Source organism: Trematomus bernacchii, unplaced genomic scaffold (assembly GCF_902827165.1).
Source record: "Trematomus bernacchii unplaced genomic scaffold, fTreBer1.1, whole genome shotgun sequence".
Taxonomy (NCBI): domain Eukaryota; kingdom Metazoa; phylum Chordata; class Actinopteri; order Perciformes; family Nototheniidae; genus Trematomus; species Trematomus bernacchii.
The window spans coordinates 8,091,918-8,116,332 of NW_022987689.1; the positions used below are offsets into that span (position 1 = coordinate 8,091,918).

General features: G+C 41.0%; 2 protein-coding genes and 1 non-coding gene across 4 annotated transcripts; all 3 read left to right on the plus strand.

Moving 5' to 3' along the window:
* Window positions 1–187: 187 nt before the first annotated feature.
* On the plus strand, window positions 188–5,403 carry LOC117488854 (cortexin-1-like). Its single transcript, XM_034137996.1, has 2 exons — window positions 188–298; window positions 3,112–5,403. The coding sequence occupies exon 2, from the start codon at window positions 3,756–3,758 to the stop codon at window positions 4,029–4,031; it is 276 nt and encodes a 91-aa protein (XP_033993887.1). The 5' UTR covers window positions 188–298; window positions 3,112–3,755; the 3' UTR covers window positions 4,032–5,403.
* Window positions 5,404–11,297: 5,894 nt separating this feature from the next.
* LOC117488323 (ceramide synthase 2-like) lies at window positions 11,298–18,067 on the plus strand. 2 transcript variants are annotated; one of them, XM_034137152.1, is made up of 11 exons: window positions 11,298–11,437; window positions 11,976–12,146; window positions 13,618–13,735; window positions 14,227–14,345; window positions 14,573–14,630; window positions 14,718–14,768; window positions 15,067–15,159; window positions 15,706–15,834; window positions 16,548–16,657; window positions 16,746–16,899; window positions 17,169–18,067. In XM_034137152.1, the coding sequence occupies exons 2-11, from the start codon at window positions 11,980–11,982 to the stop codon at window positions 17,385–17,387; spliced, it is 1,218 nt and encodes a 405-aa protein (XP_033993043.1). In that variant the 5' UTR covers window positions 11,298–11,437; window positions 11,976–11,979; the 3' UTR covers window positions 17,388–18,067. The 2 variants fall into 2 exon arrangements, with proteins under 2 accessions (XP_033993043.1, XP_033993044.1); XM_034137153.1 differs by having other exon boundaries at window positions 11,302–11,437; window positions 11,979–12,146.
* Window positions 18,068–19,427: 1,360 nt separating this feature from the next.
* Window positions 19,428–19,501, plus strand: trnan-guu. Its single transcript has one exon. It is a non-coding gene; the product is annotated as a tRNA-Asn (tRNA).
* The last annotated feature ends 4,914 nt before the right edge of the window (window positions 19,502–24,415 follow it).

Genomic DNA, 24,415 nt, shown 5'->3' on the forward strand with positions numbered 1-24,415 from the left:
TCTGCACTGGTGTTAGATAATGCTGAAGCCACTCACGGCTCCCGGCGCTTCACTCATCCAGACGGACAGATTATGTGTGCAGTGAGGGGCGGGCAGGGAGGGGGTGGGGGGGGGGCAGGTCTCACATTGAGCGCACTTAAAGCTCCTGACAAAGCAGAGTTCAGACCTGAAGCTCCCGCGTGCAGGCTGAGAGCTCGGAGCTGTCCTCGGTGCTGAACATCTGCTGCTGGATCGACATCTTCATCATCTTCATCACTCCGTGTTTTTCATTACACGTCCTCACCTGCGGCAACAGGAAGTAAGTTCTCTAATCTGATCGTTCTCCAGTTTGACATTGTGTGAACTTCTGTTATTGTCATGCGAGGATTACTTTATGAATCACGTGTTTACAAGTTTGCAGGGTATAACTTTGTGCTGTTGTGTAACTTCGTGTCACATTTAATTGGAATATTGTTATCATCGGTGGTTCGCCCTGCTGTGAAAAATCATTGGACTTTTTAAAGTAATAATATTTATTTTTTACAAAGGGACAAGTGTCCTGCTTGAATGTCAAACAATTGAAACATCGTGATAAAACAAGGAATGTTAATTTCAAACTACTCTCCAAACCATTGAGCTTTCTTGCATTGATTGATAAAGGACCAACATGTTCAATTAGGTAAAAAAGCAAGTCTTCACAATATAAAGGAACATTATTCCCTGCATGGTGTTTATCTTATTAAATCCAGGCTGAAGACTTTTCTTTTTGCCGCTGCTTTTAATTAATTGAACAATTCATATCTTAAACTGGACTGTAACTTTTATTCATGTATTTTTTCTTTTAATGTTTATTTTATTATCTTTTTAATGACTGTTTTTAAATGCCATTTTCTTAATGTCTTTCATTTTGTAAAGCACTTTGAATTGCCTTGTGTTGAAAGGTGCTATATAAATAAACTTGCCTTGCCTTGCCTTGCCTTGCCTTATGTCCTACAAAAATACAATTTAGTAGCTTTAAGTTTCAGTTATTATTTAAAAATAGATAAACAAAATAATCTACTTCTTACTTTGTTTGAACAGCAGTTAGACAGTAGTTTAAAATGTCTGAATTTAAATCTATGAACTGATTTATGTTGTGAAAATAGATTTTGAACAGAAGCTGTTTGATAAACATCAAACTACACAAAGTCTTTTTTCTGTGATATAGCCTGAGATAGCTACCAGCGGGGATTAGAAAAAGGTAATAACAGTTTGTTTCACGAGGCCATTCATAACATTTCTTATATCATATGATCAAAACAACAGAGAACAGAGAGCTCCTGGCTTCACAGATTTGTTCAGCCTGGCAGTCCTTCATTCGGGGTTGGCAGCATCATTTTACCCTTTTTATTTAAAGAAGTCCTTGACATTTTCAAAGCTGCTGTCATAATCCACAGGTATAAATGGGAGGAATTACCGGTATTAGAGCCCGCGGGACGACCATATGTCGCTGCATGGGCTCTGTCCACAGAATTCATTGGCATGGCTGTGTTCTTATATCTACCTTCTACTCTATTTTATTGACGTTTTTACATGTAAACTAACATTTTTCTTTCAATCAGGGGTCCAGAATAGCTAAAAGACGTTTTTTTCCTGTATCAAATGTGGTCATTCACCACAGTGTGATTTATCTGCTGCTTAGGAACCACAGCATGTCTCTGAATGAGGATCGATGAGGCATGAAATTGATGTTGTCCATTATTTTATGTTCTTTAAAGCTGTATTTGTTTTTCTCCTCCATGTGACGGGGTTTCCATCCTCTAAGGTGTTTGTATAACACGATGACCTTGGGTAACCTGCAGAGACCTTTTAAAACCCCATCTTTAAATGGACCCAGATATCTGCTGAGCTTGCTTGTGAATAAGAACAACTTTGCAAGTTTGTGGTAGAAAAAGAACCGGTTTTGTTTTGACTTCCTGACTTGTGAAACAGCTGGGTCATGAGATAAAAAGTGTCGGATGGTACTGAATTAATGTAACCCTCCCTACTATATATTCTGCCAATGTGGCATAAAGTCAACTGTCAAGTAGAGTTGCAGTGAGTAGCAAAAATGTGTCTCCTGTTGTGTTACTCTATGTATAAGTATATATTTTAATATTTTGTTTTTAAAGGATCTAAGAGGAAAAATAACTTAATAATCCAGTCTTATTTTCTTTCATGTTTTCTGGCAGATGATAAAAAGCAGTCACATTATAATTCTATCTGTGAAAGCAAGGTTCTGCAGTTATAGAAGTAGTTAAACAACACCTCATTACTGCACTACTATGTTCCCAGGTTTCATTAGCAGTGTTTTTCTGAGTGCTTTCCCCATACTGACTCTGACTAATGTGTTGTCCCGTGTAAACTTCATGCCTACTTCATGACTCTCTATTGACTACTGAGTCTTGTTCATTTAGCTTCCTTTTGTACACGAAGATGTCTGAACTGTCCGGCCCTCAAGCCATTTGATAATTGATACTGAGGCAGGCAGTTTCTTTCATTACGTCTTTAAGGCCCCTATTAAAGCTTTGCTTGGCCCTTATGTTCCATCATCCGGAGAGCAGGGGAGCCATCAACGTGTCTTTGCGAGGATCAGCGGGGCGGTGAGCGGGGAGAAGAAGCCTCCTGGAATAGAATCTGCTGACTGGGTAGTGCACCTACTGCAGGAGACGTCTCTCCACTGCACGGCCCATTAAAGAGCCCAGGGAGTGTTGCTGTGCAGGAGTGCAGAAATTCTCTGAGGGTTTCCTCCACATTATTTCATCAGTGTCTGATTTATTTATGTTGCACTAAGCAGTACCTGAGTTCAGGAGAGTTGTGCTGCTGCAGCCTTGTCTCAGTCATTTTTTAAACGAGAATGATTATACGGTCAGACAGGAAGTGAAATAACTGCTTAAAAGTGAGACTGTTGCTGCTAGGTCTGGGTAAAGTGAAAACCCCTTATTCTGGGCGCTGAAAAGAAACTAACAATCTATAATCCTTGACATGCTTCAAGGCCCCTGTCAAGATCTGAACCCCCTGAATCAATCAGTCTTTTCCCTCCGTTAAGCACTTCTCGACGCTGAAAACTCACTCACTCACGTTGCGTCTTATCTCTGTTTTCTTTCTCTTCAGGTATCTCCGTGAGTGAATCCCCAAATGAAGAAGTTCCTGGAGACGCAAGACATTAAGATAGAAGCTCTTTCAGTAAATCAACAACTTGCTGCAACACAGCCAAACCGTTTGAAGTGATTAAACAAGAAAACGCTCTCTGAAGCACCACAAAGCGGATCATTTACAGCCTGCGAGCGCTTTGATTGATCTATGGAACATCTGCAGCCGCTCCATTTGTAATCACAATATATGCACCTCTAAGGCTGCTATTGGAAGACATTACAAATATTGTCAAATAAACTGAGGACCTCGCAGATGATTTGAGTTGAACAGTAACCTCTGCTTCTCTTGGGAGGAACAGACAGGACCAGTAAATCTAATTAGACCTCAGTGGGCATGCCTCAGCTTGCTGCTCGGCTCATCAGGGGGCTTATTCGTTTGCACTACTGATTTGCCGAGTGTTATCTCGACTGGAACAGTTTCTCCGCCCTCTGGTTTGTGGGAAACTCTGCGGTTAACCTCTGTCAGATTTCACAATGTGATCGCCCTCTGGGTATAGAAATCACGAAGATGACCCTGCAAAGCCATGCTGCTCCTCATAGCTTCTGACCGCAAAATAACACAGTGAACGATTTAAACCTTCGAAGCATTACCTTACTTTCAAGATGAGCGACTCAAACTACTGGGTGGTGGACTATGAGATCACGTCTCCTGCTCCGCCCGGGTTCCCCAGGGGCCCCACGGTGCCGCAGCCCATGCCGGGGCACCCCGAGCAGGGGTCGGCCCTGTGCTTCGTCGGCCTCCTGGTGCTGCTGCTGCTCTTTCTCGTTGTTCGTTGCATCCGTATCCTATTGGACCCCTACAGCAGCATGCCCTCCTCCTCGTGGACGGACCACAAGGAGGGAATGGACAGAGGACAGTTTGATTACGCACTGGTGTGAAGATGATCGGAAGATGGAGGAGAGGGATGAATTTGGAGATATGTAAAGGTACTTTAAAGTGATTTTTGATGGATGATAATCGTTTTGCACCCTGCTAAAAACCTCCGCTTCTGAAAATGAATAAACTCCGGTTTGTTTGTTGTGTGATTGAGGAACTATAATGGAAGCTGAAAAGATGAGCATAACAAACCCTTGAAGCCCCAGTATCTCTGGAAGTATTATGTTCAGAGAGAAGAAGAGCAGACACACCAAAGGTCCTGCATTCATTTTCATTCATTCATTTTGTGTATTGTGTTACACTGAAGCTTTTACAGTACCACACCCTGCAGGAAGAGAGCGATCAGTATCGCCGTATTACATTATGACTCCCATTTGTCATGTCATTCTTTAATTCTATAATGTTTTTACAAATCCCAGGGCTGCATGATAAACAGCGAAAGAGGTCCTGATTGAATAAAAGAGATACAATGAGTTTAGTGCAGACATTTCATTTGTTTTGACATAAGTAATGCCCACTGTTACAGACAATTTAGAGCAATATAGGCAGGCAATTTTATATGTGGATTAACTGTCCAAATGTAAACATGACAATTAAGAAGATGTCATAGTTTTTCTGGAACTTGAAACCTCTTTTATGTATTTCTAAATGTGAACCATGCTAGAAATTGTGAGGCATTTGAACCACCTCCAACATGAAAATGATTTATAATTATCAAATGCTTCTATAATCTGAAGGAAAAGCTTAAATCACTTCTTGAAATGTAGCTTTGGGTATTTGTGTCTCTCTATGTTATTTAAAATGCACTGTGTCCTAAATTCCGATCATATCCTATTATAAAAGCTGATGGTAATAATACATAACAGTTCATACAAAATATTTTATTTGGGGTTTTGCTCCTTCCTGTTCCCATCCCTTTAAGAAGCTTATGAGGCACATTGCGGAGGGTCACAGCGCTGACTCACTATGTGTCATATAAAGTTATGATTAAGAAATGCATGTACACCAATTTCCAACCCCTAATCCTTTTTTTGCCTTTAGTCCCATCCACCAGCCAAATCTGTTGCACAGTGCCTGTAGGAATATGAGAAAGCTAATAACTATTTATTACTATTGTTACTGCTCCTCTTGCCACTTGTTTCGTTATATTGTTTATTCCCTTGTTATACTGTAAAGTCTTCTCTTTATAAATAAAGTTTAGTATTGATATTTTACGGATTTGTCAAAAAAAAAGATTTGTTTTATTATTTATGACCAAATGACTGTTAATCAATACCAAACTTTTGTATGTGGTCCCTCTTCCTGGATGTAGACTCTGGTAAAGAGGACAGGTTTTCCTTGTGTTTCTTTATAGTGGAATTTAGTTTTTGAAGGAAATAAAAAGCTTTTGTCTCGTCTTGCATTTTAGTAGGTTTCATCACTTTAAAGCCATACCGCACACACACAAACAGCTTAATACACAAACGTTTACTTACCCACACGCTGTCCACGCTGCTGCCCTGCAATCAATAAAAGCAAGATTTAGAGCAAATTAAATCAATTGAATAATCAATTGGAGGCTCGTAAAGAGACACAGTCGGTTAATTTATGCGGATGCCCCCTCACAAACCCCAACCCTCATCACTGCACTATTTGGATAAGAGTTACATAAGAGCAAATCAGTGGTAACATGTATCGAAACAGTGTCACAATAAATAAAATAGCAAAAGGATAAAGGTGAGAATTTTAGATAGTGCTTCTCCTTCCTAATCATTGGTGTAAAAAGTCAGATGTTTCACTTGTTACAGTTTTAAAGTGCATTCCCTGAATGCATCTTCAATTGGGTTCCAGCAGGAGTCCCCCATATTTCCTTTTTTGGCTTTATCCTTTGTGGTGTATATGCCTGGTCAACACACTCTCACTCCCTAAGCGTCCAGGAGCGACGCTTGGTCAGGGTCCCGTGGCGTTGGCCTGGTCTATGCTTCACTTTGTGGGAACTCACTTAGTTGAGGAGGTCTGACCTCTTCCGAATATTTTGAGAACTACAAGTGTGAGTCGATCGGACATTGCTCAAAATTGCTTCTCAATGAGGAACATTTATTTTTGAATGATTTTGAATCTATGTTTTCGGGTGTGTGGGTTTTAGAAAAGTTAAGTACGCCTGGTAATAGAGGTGTAAGCACATACATTGTATTAAAAAAGATCAGTGTCAAAATAAGTGCACACTGCATAAACAACTTTCAAAACTGAGTAGCTGACTGATGAATGATGAACTGCATATGAAGATAACAGTCCCACAGAGCATTCCTGCAAGATTTGATCTGATATTGTTGAATCGTTTTACTTATAAAGAGAAACAACATCTGAGGGTATTGTCATTAAATGTGGTAAATACATTAATGCAATTGTTATGAATTCACCTCTAGCTCAATCATCAGGGCCCAGGAGTTCAACACTTTTAATCTCAATCAGATCCGATCAGATTTTGAAATCCCATTTTTTGTGATCCAGGATCAGACAAGTCGGCCAGATTTTGTCCCTGTAGTTCAAAGCAATTCAGGATAGGATCACCCTGATCCAGATTACGACTTTTCAAGATTACTAGATCCTGAATATCAGTGCTTTAATCCTACCGATCGCCATCTAGTGGATATGAAAAATAATACAAGGAAGACAAGAGACCACATTGTATTGTCCGCAATTACTTTTGAAAGGTGATGACAGATGATGGACTTTTTTTTGGTTGAAGATATTTTTTCTTTAATCTAAATTACATTTGTGATTGACAATCTTTGTTGTGATACTTTTATGAGCATAAACATTTATGTCATCAACATTTGGTTGAAAACAAAATAGGCCACCACAAACGTGAGCAAAAATGTATTTCCCATGAAGGCTAAAAATTGTGTATTATTTCAGTTAACAAACTTTGCCATCTTATTTAAATTGAAACATATTTTTAAATAAATTGTACAGTACATTTTGCTCTGGTAATCCACTGGAAATCCACCCCTCTGGTGGGATCAGGATAATCCAGTTTTTTGGGATCAAACTGATCCCAATCCTGTGTTGTCGATTTGAACTACCCGTTTTGAAGATTTTATCCAGATTAAAGCTTGGATTAGATTTCCTGATCTGATCGGATATCAAAGTGATCCTAATCCTGTTTTTTGGTTTTGAACTACCCAAAATCCAAATCTGATCTGATCAGATAGGGATTAAAAGTTTTGAACTCCTGGGCCCAGGTCATTATGTGCATTTTTCCAGCTTTATTCTGTGTGACTGGTGAAGCCACACACACAGAATAGTATTCAACATACTTATCTTATCTTATTCTCCTTCTTCCGTCACAAATGTTGTCACGCTACTCGTCTGGCAGTGTTGACACGACACACATAAAAAACGATTTCTCTGAATTTTCTAGTTACTAAATACTTGCAAAGTTATAACGTTCCCATGGGCTTCAGGGTTTCTCTGTGTTTAGTGTAAATACGCAAAGCGTAAATAACGTTGTTATGTTTAACGCTGAGCAAGGTAAAGTGTACCTAAATATCAGCGTGTTAGCATGTTCACTGTTTACATGATAGCAATTAGACAGGGCCAATTATCTGAAGTCATTAAGCATGCTCAAACAATGCATATCAAAGCTTGAAGATGCTGATAAAGCAGCCAGACTAGCTGGACCCTTTTTCAGTTTACAGTTCATCAGCCTTCTACAGATAGTTGGAAGCGCACTGAGTGTAACACCCCCAACTCATTAGTGCCGCAATTAACGGGAGAGATTTTGCTTCAGTGGAGCCTTACAATTTACATCATTGATAAAACAACAAAGGCACTCAGTTCCTATCACCCGCTCTCATATACACAAACCTGACCATGTGCAGCACACCGATATGCAAAACTAAATCACAGAAAATAAACAGAATTTTTGTAAAATTACAAGATATATAACATCCTTTGTGCTTAATAAATGTTGAGTAAAATGTAACTTATTGTGATGTTGGGTGTTGCAGATTCAGTTGATTGGATTACCTCTCGCTCTCTTATATTTTGACATGCAAACATTAGACACCTGTGTCGAAGTTAATGGAAACACAGAGAGGTGCAAAACAATATGGAAATACCTTCCTGAATCGGCAAAGGTCATTTTAAGGGTAGTTGGGATCCCCCACCTAACCCCCCCCACCCACCCCCCACACGTTAAGCACAACCCACATCCATACACATACAAATCATGTTATTATGGTGGAATACGTACACAAACTCTCTAACTCTGTGTGCTGCAGTCTCTCCCAGTAAGTCCACCTTTTTACAAACCTGACGTAAACATGACTGAATAACAAACACAATGCTTTACTCAAAACACAACTGTTGTTCTGACTGACAGAAAACGATAGCTACATAACTGGTGATGTTATCAGCAGACACCCTGCTAATCTCCCTCCATGTCAACACTATCTGCTGAGTGTTAGTATAAATGGAAGAGGAGGACTAGAGACTGGAGATTAGAAAGCATTCTTTGAAGGTCCTCCATATAATGTAACCAGAAATGTAGGAAGTAAATGAGGAAATGACACGTTTTTAAATTCAGTTGTGAGATTCACTAAATCCTTTTTATATTCCTTGTTAGTATTTTCTTTATACATAGAGATAATTAAATATATGAGTTATCTTCAAAAACTATCACAAAACTGAGAGTATAAAATATTTATAATAATAATAAATGTTAATCACTTGTGAAAATCTGTTTCCCCCTGGGATAGGTTTACCAGTATTTGTTACCATCTCAACGTTCTTCCTCTTTGCTTATCACACAGAATAGTAAGCCAATGACAAACAAGAGGAAGCACATGCTTAAAATGTTCATTTGAGAAATGTAAAACCTTTTAGTATTGATCCTAATCCAAATTAAAACTTGCCAATGTTTGAGCCTTCTCAAACTAACCTGTGTCGGCTGTCTGCTCCTCTGGGAGTAAAACACCTCGAGCTTTGGGGAAGGGGCAGCAGTCACTTGAAGCCTTTTTTTTACCCCCAAACATCTGCCCATGTGGGGCAAGAAACCTTGATAAAGCCAAAGACAGCTTTAATTAATAATGATCCACCGGTAATAGTCACTGACGGACAGTCCTGACAAAGCCAAAGGGTTTATAATTAGGTTGTAAACACTTTATTAATCATTAAGAACCATTTATAAACCAGTTCTAACATAGTTTTCATACATCAACACAGGCTCACTATTTGGCAAGATGACTAAGCCTTATATTGGCTACTTAGCGAGAATCAACTCGGTGAGCAACAGATACCAAGGATGCTGGCTGATGAAGAAGACGAAGTAAGCTAAGTAGCCAATATAAGGCTTAGCAGTACAGATAAATGTGGGCTTACTATTTGGCAAGCAACCGGTCACAGTTGCCCTGTTTATCTCATGTCTTGTAAAAGCTTATTAATGTGTGTGTGTATTAATGTAACTTAGTAAAGTGTTCACAACCTAATTAATAAATGAATTACAAACTATTCATAAACCCTTTATAAGGGTAGTCTTATTGTAAAGTGGTACCAATATATGACAGGGGCTGTCTAGATTAGTATGAATGCTAAACAAATATAGATATCATAATGTGAACAAATCAAAAATGACATGAACATTATATATAATAAAAAACATAATAGAGTTTATATGAGATAACAGAATACAGCGAAATAAAATAGCAGTGTAAACAAATAGAAATGTGATTTTTTAATTGGGTTTAACAAGCACTCTCTTCACTGAATGTTACAACAGTTAATACTCTGAGGATGTCATCAACCAATCAAAACCCCTGAAGACTATACCTGTGTGTGTGTGTGTGTGTGTGTGTGTGTGTGTGTGTGTGTGTGTGTGTGTGTGTGTGTGTGTGTGTGTGTGTGTGTGTGTGTGTGAGACAATCATGTGAATGTATGTGTGTGTTAAGGGAGTGTGTCTCATTATAGTTTGTATTCAAGTAGTCAAATAAAAAGCCCAACATGAAATATTCAATAAGAGCAGAATTCGTGTGCCCGTCCCCGAGGCTATGCACACAATTGTATGTTTACCTTCAAACGGTGAAGTCCTGGAAGAGTCCTGGTTTGCTGCTATTAGTGTCATCAGCTGCTTTCTTTCTCCCAGGACAGGTCTATCATGAGCATGACCTATAAGGGCGTATAAGGAAACGGAATGAGATATACTTGGTATTTACCTAAACTTGTGTCAAGCATTTTTTATAACAGAGTACAACTTCGTGTGGAATATACGGAAATGTAATCGGATATTATAACCAAGTTGTACTACATTTATGGCCCGTGGACCATTTTGAAAATGTGGACCACAATGAAAATAAATAGTTTTCCAATGGGAATTTTCTTTAGTACTTTAAATGTAAATAAGGTGCATTAGAAAATCATTAAAATGGATAGAGGTACAAAAGGAAGGATCCCCAAGAGAGAGGTCTAGGATAAGCCTGGCCTATGGCCGTTTTGCAAAAGTGTCTCTTGGGCAAAACAAGCTGAGAGCCTGCAGTTAGCTGCCAGTATGGCCATAAATAGCAATTACAGGTATATGCTAAACGTTTAAATGAAGCATAACAATAGCACCAGTTGAGGAGGAATGGTCAGATTTAGCCTACCCATATCTTGAGACAGCTAACATAAGCTAACATTACCAGACCAAGTGAAGCAGAGTGAGTTTTATTATATTATGCTTTCACCTTTTACATTTCTATCGGGAAGATTATATTTGATTCTCCTCTCAAAATGTACAGTAGGCTGTCACTGCTGATGTGAATGTCTAACTTGTAGCAACTAGCAAGTCTTACTCAGTTGTTTTAAGTTTACAGCAACACCAGTTTTAGCCTAAACCATTAACGTTTTTGTTAGCCTTTATAAAAAGTCGCGTGCTAATGCCCAGTGTTTTCTTTGTTGCTGACTTAATTTTGACCCGCCGCTGAGCAGGAGCCGCCTCTTGTGTCTAGCGTGCCACTCAACCATAAATCTACATCAATATACAGAGAATACCGGAAGCCTTCAGAATAAAGGTTCACCTGAGATACTTTTACGTTACCGTAGATTGGCATATTCAAGTAATTTGAACATTTGGTGTACTTATTCGGGAGAATGTGTTTTGGTAAACACAAACAGACGTGTCTTTGCAACTGCGTTTTCATTTTGTTGGCTTGAAAAACCGCAAATATCTACGAGGTGCTCTTGTTTTGAAACTAGTAGCAACTCCTCTTTGTTTTCCCTAACTTGACACCTGTCCTGTGAGGAGTGAACGGCTTCTATCTGCTGTGACTGTGGTCGTTAGGGATACAGCGGTCTGGACGCGCTTCCACTACAATACAGCTGAAACAGATTCACAGTTTTACAGTGGATTTAATAGTTTTTACCACTTTGTCATTTCCAGAGAGCTGCCCAGGTAAGTTCAAATACAACTTGGTGTGTTTTACGCTGGACATCAATACAACCCACTTAGTTTTAGCTGGTTTTCTGTCTTGAGACTCTTGATGGTTTAACACAGACATATGACATAATATACATACTTTTCGGGCTTGTTCAATTTGCTTGTGGCACTGTTATAGTTTTGTTCTGTTATTTATAGTGTGATATATATTTTCTTTTTGTATAAAGCTCTGTGTGTGTTTGGTTATTTTGTGAAATGATTGACACTTGACTGTGTAATACTCCTACAGGATGTTGAACTTAATATATTGTTAATAGCTTATTTTTTCAGGTAGAAACAAGTATCAGAATATATGCAAACATGTTTTTCCTCTGTTTATATCTCTTTTTCTCATGTGCCAAAATTGCTACACAAAAAAACACACACACACACACACATACACACACACACACACACAAACAAACAGCAAGAGACTCAGACCTGCCTGAAACAATGTGATTGGGCTCAGGCTTAACTATGTATAAACCTCTGTTCTCTGTCTGTCCCTCTGCAGCAGAATGGACCTGCTGCCTGACATATGGAGGCAGGAATACTGGCTTCCTCCCGGTGTGACCTGGAGAGACGTGGAACAGCTGGCAGAATCTGACCGGCCCCGACCCCATGACCTCCTCGTGGCTCTGCCCCTCGCACTGGGCTTCGTTGCCCTACGCTACGTGTTTGAGAGGTAACACACACCTGATCTCTTTGTTTTGTCATAATCTTGCTGATGTGTTTGTTTGGGACTTTGGAGGCTCTACAGGAAGAAAATCAAACACTTATCCTGCTCGACCTGAAGTAACCACTATAGCCTTTGTCTAAGAAACACAATCCTCTTTTTACAGTTGAAAAAGCAATTATTATTCAACTTGGTTCTTAAATTCATTCAGCATTTCCTGTGAGTGAGTGAGCAGGTGTTTTGGCAAAGCAGGCAATTATCATCTGTAAAAAAAGGCCTTTGGGGAATTGAAGGAGAGACAGAGAGAGATGAAGAGAAAGATACATCGAAATGTTCTGTCCTAAATAGAGGATTATCAATGTAAACTATTTAACATTAAAGATGTGTACCAAATGCAATGTGAGCTTTCCTCGTCGCTTTTGTATTTGTTTCCAAAATCTAATGAAACACATGAAAGGAAATCCATAGGTAGTTACAAACCATAGGTGCTTGTGATGCAGTGGGCTTGTTAGTAGTGGCTAACAAGCCTAATAGGCATTTTTTAAACAGCCACACACACACACACACACACACACACACACACACACACACACACACACACACACACACACACACACACACACACACACACACACACACACACACACACACACACACACACACACACACACACACACACACACACACACACACACACACACACACACACACACACACACACACACACAGGTATAGTCTTCAGGGGTTTTGGTTGGTTGATGACATCCTCAGAGTATTAACTGTTGTAACATTCAGTGAAGAGAGTGCTTGTTAAACCCAATTAAAAATCACATTTCTATTTGTTTACACTGCTATTTTATTTCGCTGTATTCTGTTATCTCATATAAACTCTATTATGTTTTTTATTATATATAATGTTCATGTCATTTTTGATTTGTTCACATTATGATATCTATATTTGTTTAGCATTCATACTAATCTAGACAGCCCCTGTCATATATTGGTACCACTTTACAATAAGACTACCCTTATAAAGGGTTTACGAATAGTTTGTAATTCATTTATTAATTAGGTTGTGAACACTTTACAAATCATTAATAAGCTTTTACAAGACATGAGATAAACAGGGCAACTGTGACCGGTTGCTTGCCAAATAGTGAGCCCACATTTATCTGTACTGCTAAGCCTTATATTGGCTACTTAGCTTACTTCGTCTTCTTCATCAGCCAGCATCCTTGGTATCTGTTGTTCACCGAGTTGATTCTCGCTAAGTAGCCAATATAAGGCTTAGTCATCTTGCCAAATAGTGAGCCTGTGTTGATGTATGAAAACTATGTTAGAACTGGTTTATAAATGGTTCTTAATGATTAATAAAGTGTTTACAACCTAATTATAAACCCTTTGGCTTTGTCAGGACTGTCCGTCAGTGACTATTACCGGTGGATCATTATTAATTAAAGCTGTCTTTGGCTTTATCAAGGTTTCTTGCCCCACCCATGGGCAGATGTTTGGGGGTAAAAAAAAGGCTTCAAGTGACTGCTGCCCCTTCCCCAAAGCTCGAGGTGTTTTACTCCCAGAGGAGCAGACAGCCGACACAGGTTAGTTTGAGAAGGCTCAAACATTGGCAAGTTTTAATTTGGATTAGGATCAATACTAAAAGGTTTTACATTTCTCAAATGAACATTTTAAGCATGTGCTTCCTCTTGTTTGTCATTGGCTTACTATTCTGTGTGATAAGCAAAGAGGAAGAACGTTGAGATGGTAACAAATACTGGTAAACCTATCCCAGGGGGAAACAGATTTTCACAAGTGATTAACATTTATTATTATTATAAATATTTTATACTCTCAGTTTTGTGATAGTTTTTGAAGATAACTCATATATTTAATTATCTCTATGTATAAAGAAAATACTAACAAGGAATATAAAAAGGATTTAGTGAATCTCACAACTGAATTTAAAAATGTGTAATTTCCTCATTTACTTCCTACATTTCTGGTTACATTATATGGAGGACATTCAAAGAATGCTTTCTAATCTTCATCCCTCCCCTTTTCATTCATTTCAACCGTCCATTTATTGTTTCAGAGTGATATTGTCAGTTTGATGTCGCTGTGTGGAAAGACCCAGAGGCAGATTGAGAGGTGGTTCAGACTCCGCAGGAACCAAGACAGGCCCTGTCAAACCAAGAAGTTTGGAGAAGCTGCGTAAGTGCTCTCTCTCTACAACCCTTTCACAACCCAGTTCACAGGGGACTTCCCTCAAGAACACTTCTATCAAAACTCTCTGCAAAATCCAGAGACAGCCTGGGAAAAACCCTTCAAAACGTGACTGACTTTGCCCGAGTTAACACTGCAAAACAAGTCTTTCGACATTTAAAAAGTACCTTTGTCTCAATGTTCAACCTTTTTTATCTTAACTTTTTGTTTTGCAGTTGGAGGTTTTTTTTCTACCTCACAGCCTTTATGTCTGGACTGGCCTGCTTGGTTGTTGTGAGTATGAGTTTGAAAATAAACTTACAGCAACAGCAAATATTTGAGTTTTACTATTTTACAGCTATGTTCCTCTTTTTTATACAGAGACCGTGGTTCTGGGACCTCAGGGAATGTTGGAGGAGATATCCATTTCAGGTAAAAACACAAATCTAACTGCTTTCATGTTTAGTGTCATATTTCAGTATTACATTTCTGTCATATATTGCACGATTTACCATGAAACAGGAAGATAATGTTAATCTAATGTGCATTGCCCCATTGGCCGAGATGTCACATGCATGTTAGGGTTCAGACCTGAGGACCTTTACAGGTCAACATTGAGTTAAGTGGTAGTGACAACAACCTACAGGCAACTGGTTAAAAGACATCCAGAAATGTCTGGATGTCTTTTAACCACCTTGTATTGACGATTACAAAATGTGTCTGTCCACAGCCCATGGAGAGAGCTCACTACTGGTACTACATGTTGGAGTTGGGGTTCTATGGCTCGTTGCTCCTAAGGATCTCTGTGGACATCAAGAGGAAGGTGAGGATCTGAAACATTTGCTTCACAGCACATTTGCTCTTTAGAAGAGGACATAAGTCAAATTAAAATGTTTTGTGTGCTTCAGCCTAATAATACTTCATATTTGATAGTTTACACCTGTGCTTTAAATTAACGACTCAGCTTGGCAGAAAATAGACATCATGGAGAGGCTGCCAGCTGAGTTGCAACTAATGTTTACTAAGATAGTTATTTTCAAATGACTTAAGATCCAGACGTTCAGGAGGGTTGAACCACTAGCCAAATAAACCCCTCCCATCCAAGACAATGATTATTTAAACTGGTAAAAACACTGAATAGAGCAGCGGCATGGTGTTTCCCTGATGCTGTTTTGCTGCTGTGAGCGTTTCAGTTGTTTATCTGAGAACTAAAGATCCAGGTAGCTGAGACTAAAACCCTTACAAAGCCTGTTAAAAACAACCAAGATTGAACAAAGTATTTTGTAAAATGTGGCTTAGAACTGAATAAAATGATGATCATATGTTGTTGTTGTTTTTTGTTTTAATCTACATATTGTTGGTTTGCTAGGATTTGAAAGAACAGGTCATCCACCATTTGGCCACCATGTTCCTGCTCAGCTTCTCCTACTGTGCCAACTACATTCGCATCGGCACCTTGGTCATGCTGCTTCATGACTCCTCTGACATCCTGCTCGAGGTATTCTCACACACTTTCCCATTGTCATGCTGCTTTCATATTATGTTGGCAGGACCAAAAAGAACAACTTGTACATAAACAGTCCCATGTCATCTAATCGGGCTCTGGGGCCATAGTCAAAGGCACAAAGGACCTTACAAATATAATTAATGTCTTCAGGGCATGTCACTGTGGATTCACCTCCATGGTGGCCCTTTGTGCAGCCCAACAAACTTGATGTCTTTATTTTGCAAACCGCTGTTAAAGTTCATGCTCAGCTGTGGTTTTTCTCAGAAAATAACTATCTAGTTTGAGCATGCAGATCCTGTGACTGAGACATGATAGCTAAGAGCACTGTAGCAGTCCGAGGAAACCTTTGTTGACCCGTACATGATGATGATTCAGAGATTATTTTAGAGGACCAAATTGTGCTCAATTCTTGCACTAAATTAAATTATCAGGACACAAATCATAAGACAGCAATAACGTTAAATACAAAGTCTATAAAGGCTGCATGTCTGCTTTACAGACGCATCACAGACTGAGGGGACATTAAGCTCACATGGTCATTTTTTTCGTCCTGTTTTTTCTTGTTTCCCTATTTTCCTAGTTCCCAGCCTGCCTCACACTTTTTGAATGATGCTAAGCTAATGGTAATTTCAATGTGGCGACTACGCTTCACATGTAGCTTCCATTGTGGTTTGTTTTTGTTTGATCAATGCAATTATTTGCAGTCTGCCAAGATGTTCAACTACGGCACTGGCTGGAGGAAAACTTGTGACACGCTGTTCGTTGTGTTTGCTGTGGCCTTCCTTGTGACCAGACTGGTGATTTTCCCCAGCAAGTAAGGTTTACTCTTTAGAAGTTTTTCCATTGTTTAAATGTTTTCATATTTTGTAGGGATATAACATGTATTATTGAATTACTTACAGAATCATACATACCACCCTGGTGCTGTCAATGGAGGCGTTTGAACCTTTTTTCGGCTATTACTTCTTCAACGTCCTGCTGATGGTGCTGCAGGTTCTTCACATCTTCTGGGCGGGCTTAATTTTACGCATGGTTTATAAGTTCCTGAAAGGCAAGGTAAGAATCAGTGGTTAAATCAAGCATAAGGCATCCCTGACTGATATTTGAAATCCTCGCAAAGGCGCTTTTCATATTATTTTCATATTTATTTTTCAACTTATGTGCAATGCCTTGTTTTTGATGCTGCTGCAACGCAAACATTTCCCAATTTGGGATCAATAAAGTATATCTTATCTTATCTTATATAGAAATACATGTGAAGTAAATTCCCAACTATACTTCGCTTCGTCACACATTTAAAACCCTGTATCTGATTCTGTCTCCAGTTAGAAAAAGATGAACGAAGTGATGAAGAGAGCGAGATTGAAGAGGAAGAGGACGATAAAGGAGGAGAAGAAAATATGGACCAAGGAGAAGATTATTGTTGGGAGAAAAGTAAAAACACCCTAAACTCCCAGCTGTCTATGCTGACCAACAATTGTGTCCTTAATAACTTGACCAATCACAGGGCCTCTGTAGCCGACAGGATGCGTAAAGCTCAGTAAAGTGTTGATGACTAATGCTTTTATGAAGTCCCATGTTTATGTTCAGTATGTATAATACTTTACCGTCTTTACGTTAGCCTATTAATCCTTTTAGGTAACTGGCCAGTGGCGGGGAACCACGATTGTTTATTGTAAAACTGTTAGCAGAGGATGGTTTCGATCCATCGACCTCTGGGTTATGGGCCCAGCACGCTTCCGCTGCGCCACTCTGCTACACAGCCTAGTGTGGACTCAGACCAACAATGACTGGCTTAGGAGGACAATGCCTTATTCATTAGGCCACTGGGGCGGGTGCTATAGTGCACAATGTTTAAACACCCAGATACTCATTTATAAATCACTTTTCAATGCACAGGGATGGTAGTAGGTGTGTGAAGTCAAATCAGGGAGTCGTGAAGGTGTTCAGTCCCTGCCTGGTTCCTTCTTTGTAGCCTACACTGTTGTTTACACTTTTGTAATACAGTAAGTTCACAAAATACTTGTTTATTAACAAAAATGAAATTGTGACTCCAATAGCCGATGTACAGTAAGACCCAGCTTATAGGCACAAGTGGATGTTTAATTATGTATAATATGACTTTTGTTACACAACATACAAGTAGAAAATGAAATTCATACTTTTACTCTTGCCAGTATGTCTATTTGTATGCCTACATTGATAAAGTATCTTATGTGATTAAGTCGAATTACATTGTTTTATTTACCAATCTTTTGAATCATACTTGCATAGTCCATTATTACACAGGTTCTTTAAGTCTTTACAGCAAAAAATATGATCTGTTATAACAAGAGATAATCCTTTATAAATGCAACTTTTGTAATTAAAAAAGTATTTCTTTAGTAACTCATGATCACCTGTGAATAGTTTTTGACTCAGATTGCTTACCTGCTTTTTGGAAATGCATTAATTTTATATATTTTGGATCTGCTCATGTTGTCTTTTTTCTTCACATTTTTGCATGAATGCGCAGCATTTTCCTTCGGGAATAAAAAGGTTACTTTTATCTTCTCCATGACAGACACATCTTCTCCTGTACCACGGGGCCATCTGGTGGCTCGCACCGGGATGACACAGCTGGTAGATGATATCATGAAATGTAATGTGATAACAAACAGACGTGTAATATAATAGTATCAACTGAAAATGTGTTTAATTGTAGTCACATATTCGTACTGTCGAGGACACGTACTATTTGCTTGACAAAATATAGATCAAAACTGTGATTGTGGATTTCTAAAGGGTGGGGCCACACCTTTCCAAATAAAACACGTCATCAATTTTCTGTAAGGCTCCAACCATTTGGATAACTTGTCCTTGGTCATGAGGAATGGAGGGATTTTGGGACTTAATTAGCTGACTTTCGGCGAGTTTTCTATTAGTTATATTTCCAATTATATGTGTTGCAGAAGTAATTAAGATGCACTGTTTGCTCGCACAAGCAGTTTGCCCAGTTTAATTAAGCTAGTGCAAACCCCTGTCCTTGTGCCAATGCTAATGTAACCGTTAACTCAAGCTAATAGGTCGGCCCTCACATGTTGTAATATTATGTAATTTAATTATTGGTCAACTCTATCTTTTTTTTAAGTTTAGTGTAAATAATCTAGTTAGCGAGTAGTTTATTAGCTTGTCGCACCCATGGATGTATTATAAGAACGCACCCTCTAATTAAGCGTTAGGTGAGCCGTGAGGAAAGCTAAGCTAACGTTAGCTGTTTTCGACAATCAGGTCGCATACAAGTTCAATTTAGGCCGTATGTATCGGTACTTACCCTCTAACGTATGTGTTCTTGGTTGTTTGCTTATATCCTTATCTTGTATGCGTTTATCATTTTTAAATCAGATTTGAAGTTGTCAATGTTGCCTAAGCCACCTAGCGGTGAAAACGAGAAATGCATGATGTCGCTTGAATTGTGCGCATTTGCTGTCACAAGGGGGCGCTACAACACCGGTGATAACTGTCGCTGCAATCACTAGAAAAAGTAGGGTTATGAATGTTGCTGACATTTCAAATGTAATCATGTGAAAACTGCAGAAACGGTTGTCTCTGTAGCGCAATTGCTTAGCGTGTTCGGCTGTTAACCGAAAGGTTGGCGTTTCGAGCCCACCCAGGGACGACATGTTTTTTTTCTTCAAATTATAAAAAAGTTTGTATTTATTTCTGCGTTTTATATTTTTAATTAATCGTATGAACGGGTATCTATCGCAGCAGATCGTCACCGCTCCTCATCTGAAACCTGCCAGTCCCTGCCGGCTACACAGTAACCCTCCCCCATCTGTGCCAGTGTGTCAGCAGAGCAGAGAAATCAGACACTGAACGAAATTGTTTCCCTTTATACAGTGCTTGAATTGGAATAAAAAAGGTGCCAGTACTCTAAATCAGCAACTGTTTCAAGTCAATGTATTTATACAGCCCAAAAACAAGTATTTGGCTCAAAGTCATAGTATATCCTATAATGCTGGTGGGTTTGTCTCTTTACTGTATATTTTAGAAAGGCTCACTGTACAAACAAAATGACTCCGGGTGCATCTGAAATTAGAGGGGGTGCAGTGGTAAAGTGCTATTTTTATAAGTGGGGAGTGGACCTGATATATCTAGGGGGGTCCGGGGGCATGCTCCCCAGGGAAGATTTTTTTTTAAATATTGAAGTTAAATGCATCAATCTGGTGCACTTTGAGAGCAAAATGAAGAGATACATGGATACCTCTCAACATCCATATGAAACAGAACTGTAAACAGATTTACTTTTTCTTTATGGATATAAAAGAAAGTAAAGCCTGACTCCTACTGGCGGCTGGTTAAATGACTCCTCGTCCCTGAGTACACTCATCTTTCAGCAGGAAAGGAGAGAGGGAATCAATGGAGCTGCCAGGGAGGACACAGGGGAATCCAGACGGTGGTTTATGGGATGCAGAACTTGGAGCAGGAGGCTCGAGAAGGCTCCCCGTCAGACACAATTTCTAACACAGGCACAGCTTTTTCTGTATTTGCAGTCGGCTCCTTGTCCGGCGACAACCGCTGTCTTTTCGGACAAATATGCCCAGCGTACCTGGCGGTCGGCGGCATCTCATGACGCATCTAGGTACGCTGGGCATATTTGTTGTCATGCGTCATGACGTGCGGCCGGCGGCTGAGTACCGGCATCTTACTGAGTACCGGCACCTTGCCGGTACTCAGTAAGAAGTGCCGGTACCACATGGGTAAAAATCAGAAGTGCCGGTACTGCGTACTGCGAGCCCAATTCAAGCACTGCCTTTATATGCACAGGAATGGTTTATTATGTTTTTCCTTACTGCTTACAGTGAATGGTCACGGAAACTTCTTAAACGATTGCTTTTGTTAAATTATGGAAAATGCCCTATTTTATTGGTAAAAGTTGTAGTTGACTGCAGTAGTTATCTATGTGGTGGTTTCAGATTGCTTTATAAACCTTTGGCTTAAAGGTGGGGTAGGTAAGTTTGAGAAACCGGCTCGAGATACACTTTTTGTTGTATTCCATGGAATGCTCTTAACATCCCGATAGCAATGAATATCTTAAGTGCTTTGACAAAAAATCCATAAAAAAATGTCATCTGTGGAAGCCGTAATACTGTAAAAAGCACGACCAATCATTTTAGCCGGCCCGGCTAAAATAACTGGATGGCCTACCTGCCTGTCAGCCTTCCATCTGTGCACAAACTTATCTTGTGCCCTCATTGGCCATGTGCGCGTTCGTGTGGGTTGGAGGAGGGGCTCTGTAAGGAAGTGGCAGATTTTTTCCGGCTGTGTATTTTCAAATTCTAGCGCACTCGAGCTGGTTTCTCCTAAATTACCTACCCCACCTTTAACTCTGATTGTAATTATTGTTTTTATTGCATACACTGTGCCTTATTTCTATCCCAAACATCAATTTTAATCCTCTCAGTTTTTTGTAAGCTTTTACTTTGAATGTATACATATTTATACACTAACATGTAGTAAGGTTCCTTGACAGTCATTTGATTATCAGATGTATTTAGGATGCTATTATTAAATGTATTTGAAGAGTTGTTATAAGCACAGTTAGTGTAAGAGAATACTCTATAATGACATCCAAATAAATACTTACAAGTGTGGGTATCTCACCGTAGATCGCAGGGATGCAAAATTATTTGGCATTTGAGAAGTTATATCTTACACAGGCTCCGCCCTCTACTTGACTCTATGGGTACTACTCAACCATGCTATGCGAGCATTCACCTACTGAGATACATAAACGTAGCCGGCCAATCGGGGGCGAGCCTACCTAAATGCCACCAGGCCCACAGTATATAAGGCGGCCACGCCTCCTGACTGTCATCCTTTTCTCTTCAGCGAGCAGGACAACCCCTGACAGAGAAAGTAGAACGTTTGAAAGAAGAAGAAAGAAGTTATCATACCTTCATGGAGTCGCCACTTCTAGAGACCCGGGCCTGTCCTTCGTGCCCTGGCTTAATAGCAGGCGCCGATCCCCACCACCTCTGCTTCGAGTGTTTGGGGGACCAGGATATGGCCGAGGCGGTGCCATTCACGTTCGCCATTCCAGCGGGGCGGATGGCTCCGTTTGCCGGGGAGGAGGATGACGAGGACCTCTCGTTGTCGGGCACTTCCGGGTCCGGCGTCCATGGAAGTCCACCGCCCAGGTCTGTATTTCCCCCTGGTGATGACCATGGCGGCGGAGCGTGGCAGCCCATCTGCGCCCAGCAGGCAGCAAGCTGGGCAGAGAGCCGCGTGACAGGGCGGCTGCAAATAAACACGGGTGTGTTTGGCGTCTCGCTCATTGCTCTTCCGCAAGATGCCCAGAGCAGTCCCATACCTCACCAGCAGGTGACCTGTGGTTGTGGGCCTCAGAGAATGTTTTTATCTCTGAAGGCCCCCCACATTCCGGGACTGGAGAACAGGGCGGCCGGCCTCATGTCAAGAGGCGGGCCCCTGCCAGACGAATGGTGGTTCTCCCTGGCTCGGCAGGACAATCCACCCTGGGGGGTGGACACGTTTGCACACGAGCCATGGCCAAGATAGCTGCTCTACGCCTTTCCACCGCAGGTGCAATAGGGGCGTTACAGCGACCAGTGGTGCATGTCTCCACCCCGCAATGGGATCTGCCGTTGGTGCTCGAGGCTCTGGTCACAGAACCATTTGAGCCTCTGGAGCTCTCCTCCCTGAAGGCACTATCATTGAAAACAGCTTTGCTGCTTGCCTTGACTTCGGCCAAGAGAGTGTGCGAGCTGACCGCTCTGTCGATGCACCCGAGTTGCCTTTTGATTCGGGGTGACCGTAGCGGGGCGACACTCAGACCGAACCCCTCCTTTGTTCCCAAGAACCTAAGGAGTTTGTTCAGGTCGAGGGCTATACAGTTAGACGGCTTCAGTCTTCCACCCCATATTGGGGACAGGGAAGCTAAATTGCACCTCCTCTGCCCGGTGCGTGCGCTGGCATGTTATGTAGGGCCCACGGCTTCCATTAGGCACACTGAACAGCTGTTTGTGTGCTTTGGGGATGGTGTGGCCGGTAAAGCTCTGTCCAAGAAACGCCTGAGAGGATGGCTCTGCGGGTGCATTTCACTTGCCTATGGACAGGCGGGGAGAGCCTTCCCCACTGGGGTCCATGCACACTCTACACGTGGTATAGCTGTATCAACAGCCTTGTTCAACGGCGTGAGTGTGGAGGACATATGCACGGCGGCGTCTTGGTCTACTCCAGGCCCCTTCATAAGGTTTTATCTCTTGGACATGTCTGGCTCCTTCTCATCGTCTGTGCTTGCTGGGGCAGGCGGGGAGAGCCTTCCCCACTATCGTCCATGCACACTCTACACGAGGCAAGCGTGTGTGAGTGTGGGGGACATGGTGCACTTACGTTCTCCCCATGCTCTTTAGGGACCCGGGAAACATGGTGCACGGTAAGCCCCATGCAGGGCTGGAGGACTCTCCCCGCCAGCCTGTGGGTGGGCGGGGAGAGCCTTCCTCACTATTTTCCATGCACACTCTACACAAGGTAAGCGTGTGTGAGTGTGCTCTACCCAGCCAAGTAAACTGCGGCCCCGACTTCTCCACGGCCTCAACCGGATGAGAGGAAGTTGGGGTGCAGTGGCTGTTAACCAAAGGCCGGTCAGGGGCAGTGTGATGGGTCGATGTTGTTGAACGACAGGGCGTTTATCCATCAGGGCTCCACCCACTGTACCCATAGAGTCCAGTAGAGGGCGGAGCCTGTGTAAGATATAACGGGGGGGGGGGGGGGGGGGTTAGATAAGTTATATAAGCACAGGCGGAGCCCTCTACCTGGGGGCCCTGTCTTTACTATGCCGCTCGCTGAAGAGGGTGTAAGATGACAGTCAGGAGGAGTGGCCGCCTTATATACTGTGGGCCTGCGCGCGCATTCAGGTAGGCTCGCCCCGATTGGCCGGCTACGTTTATGTATCTCAATGAGGTGAATGCTCGCATAGCATGGTTGAGAGTAGTACCCATAGAGTCCAGTAGAGGGCTCCGCCTGTGCTTATATAACTAGGGTTACAATACGTAACCCCCCGTTTCTTCCCATGGAATCTGTAACAAAAACTCCTTATTTATCTTTAGGTGTAAAGCTGACAGACACAGTGGTTCTCAAACTGATTGCAGTCAATGTTCTTGATAATGTAACAAAATAACAATCAGTTTGACCCTTCTTGTTGCAATTCTCTCACTGATAATGGCTGAAACAAATGTTTCAGCCACTGGCCTAACTTTGTAATCACACTATTGATATGTTGGTACTAGAGTTTAAGTACACAGTAAACCAGGGCTTCTCAAACTCCGGACCGAACTGCAAATCAATCCGGACCGAACCCTGTGTCCCATAAAAAAATTATACAAAATAAAAAAATAAAAACGTTCTGATTCTGATTAATTAATGTATATTTTCTTGTGTCTGACGTGTTGTGAGAATGAACGTGCATGTACTTGTGTGCGCGAGCGTGACACGCATTGCAGACCGCAAGTTAACCGCAAGTTTACCTTGACTTTCTAATGCTTTTAATGCCTTTTTTGTCGAGGTTCAA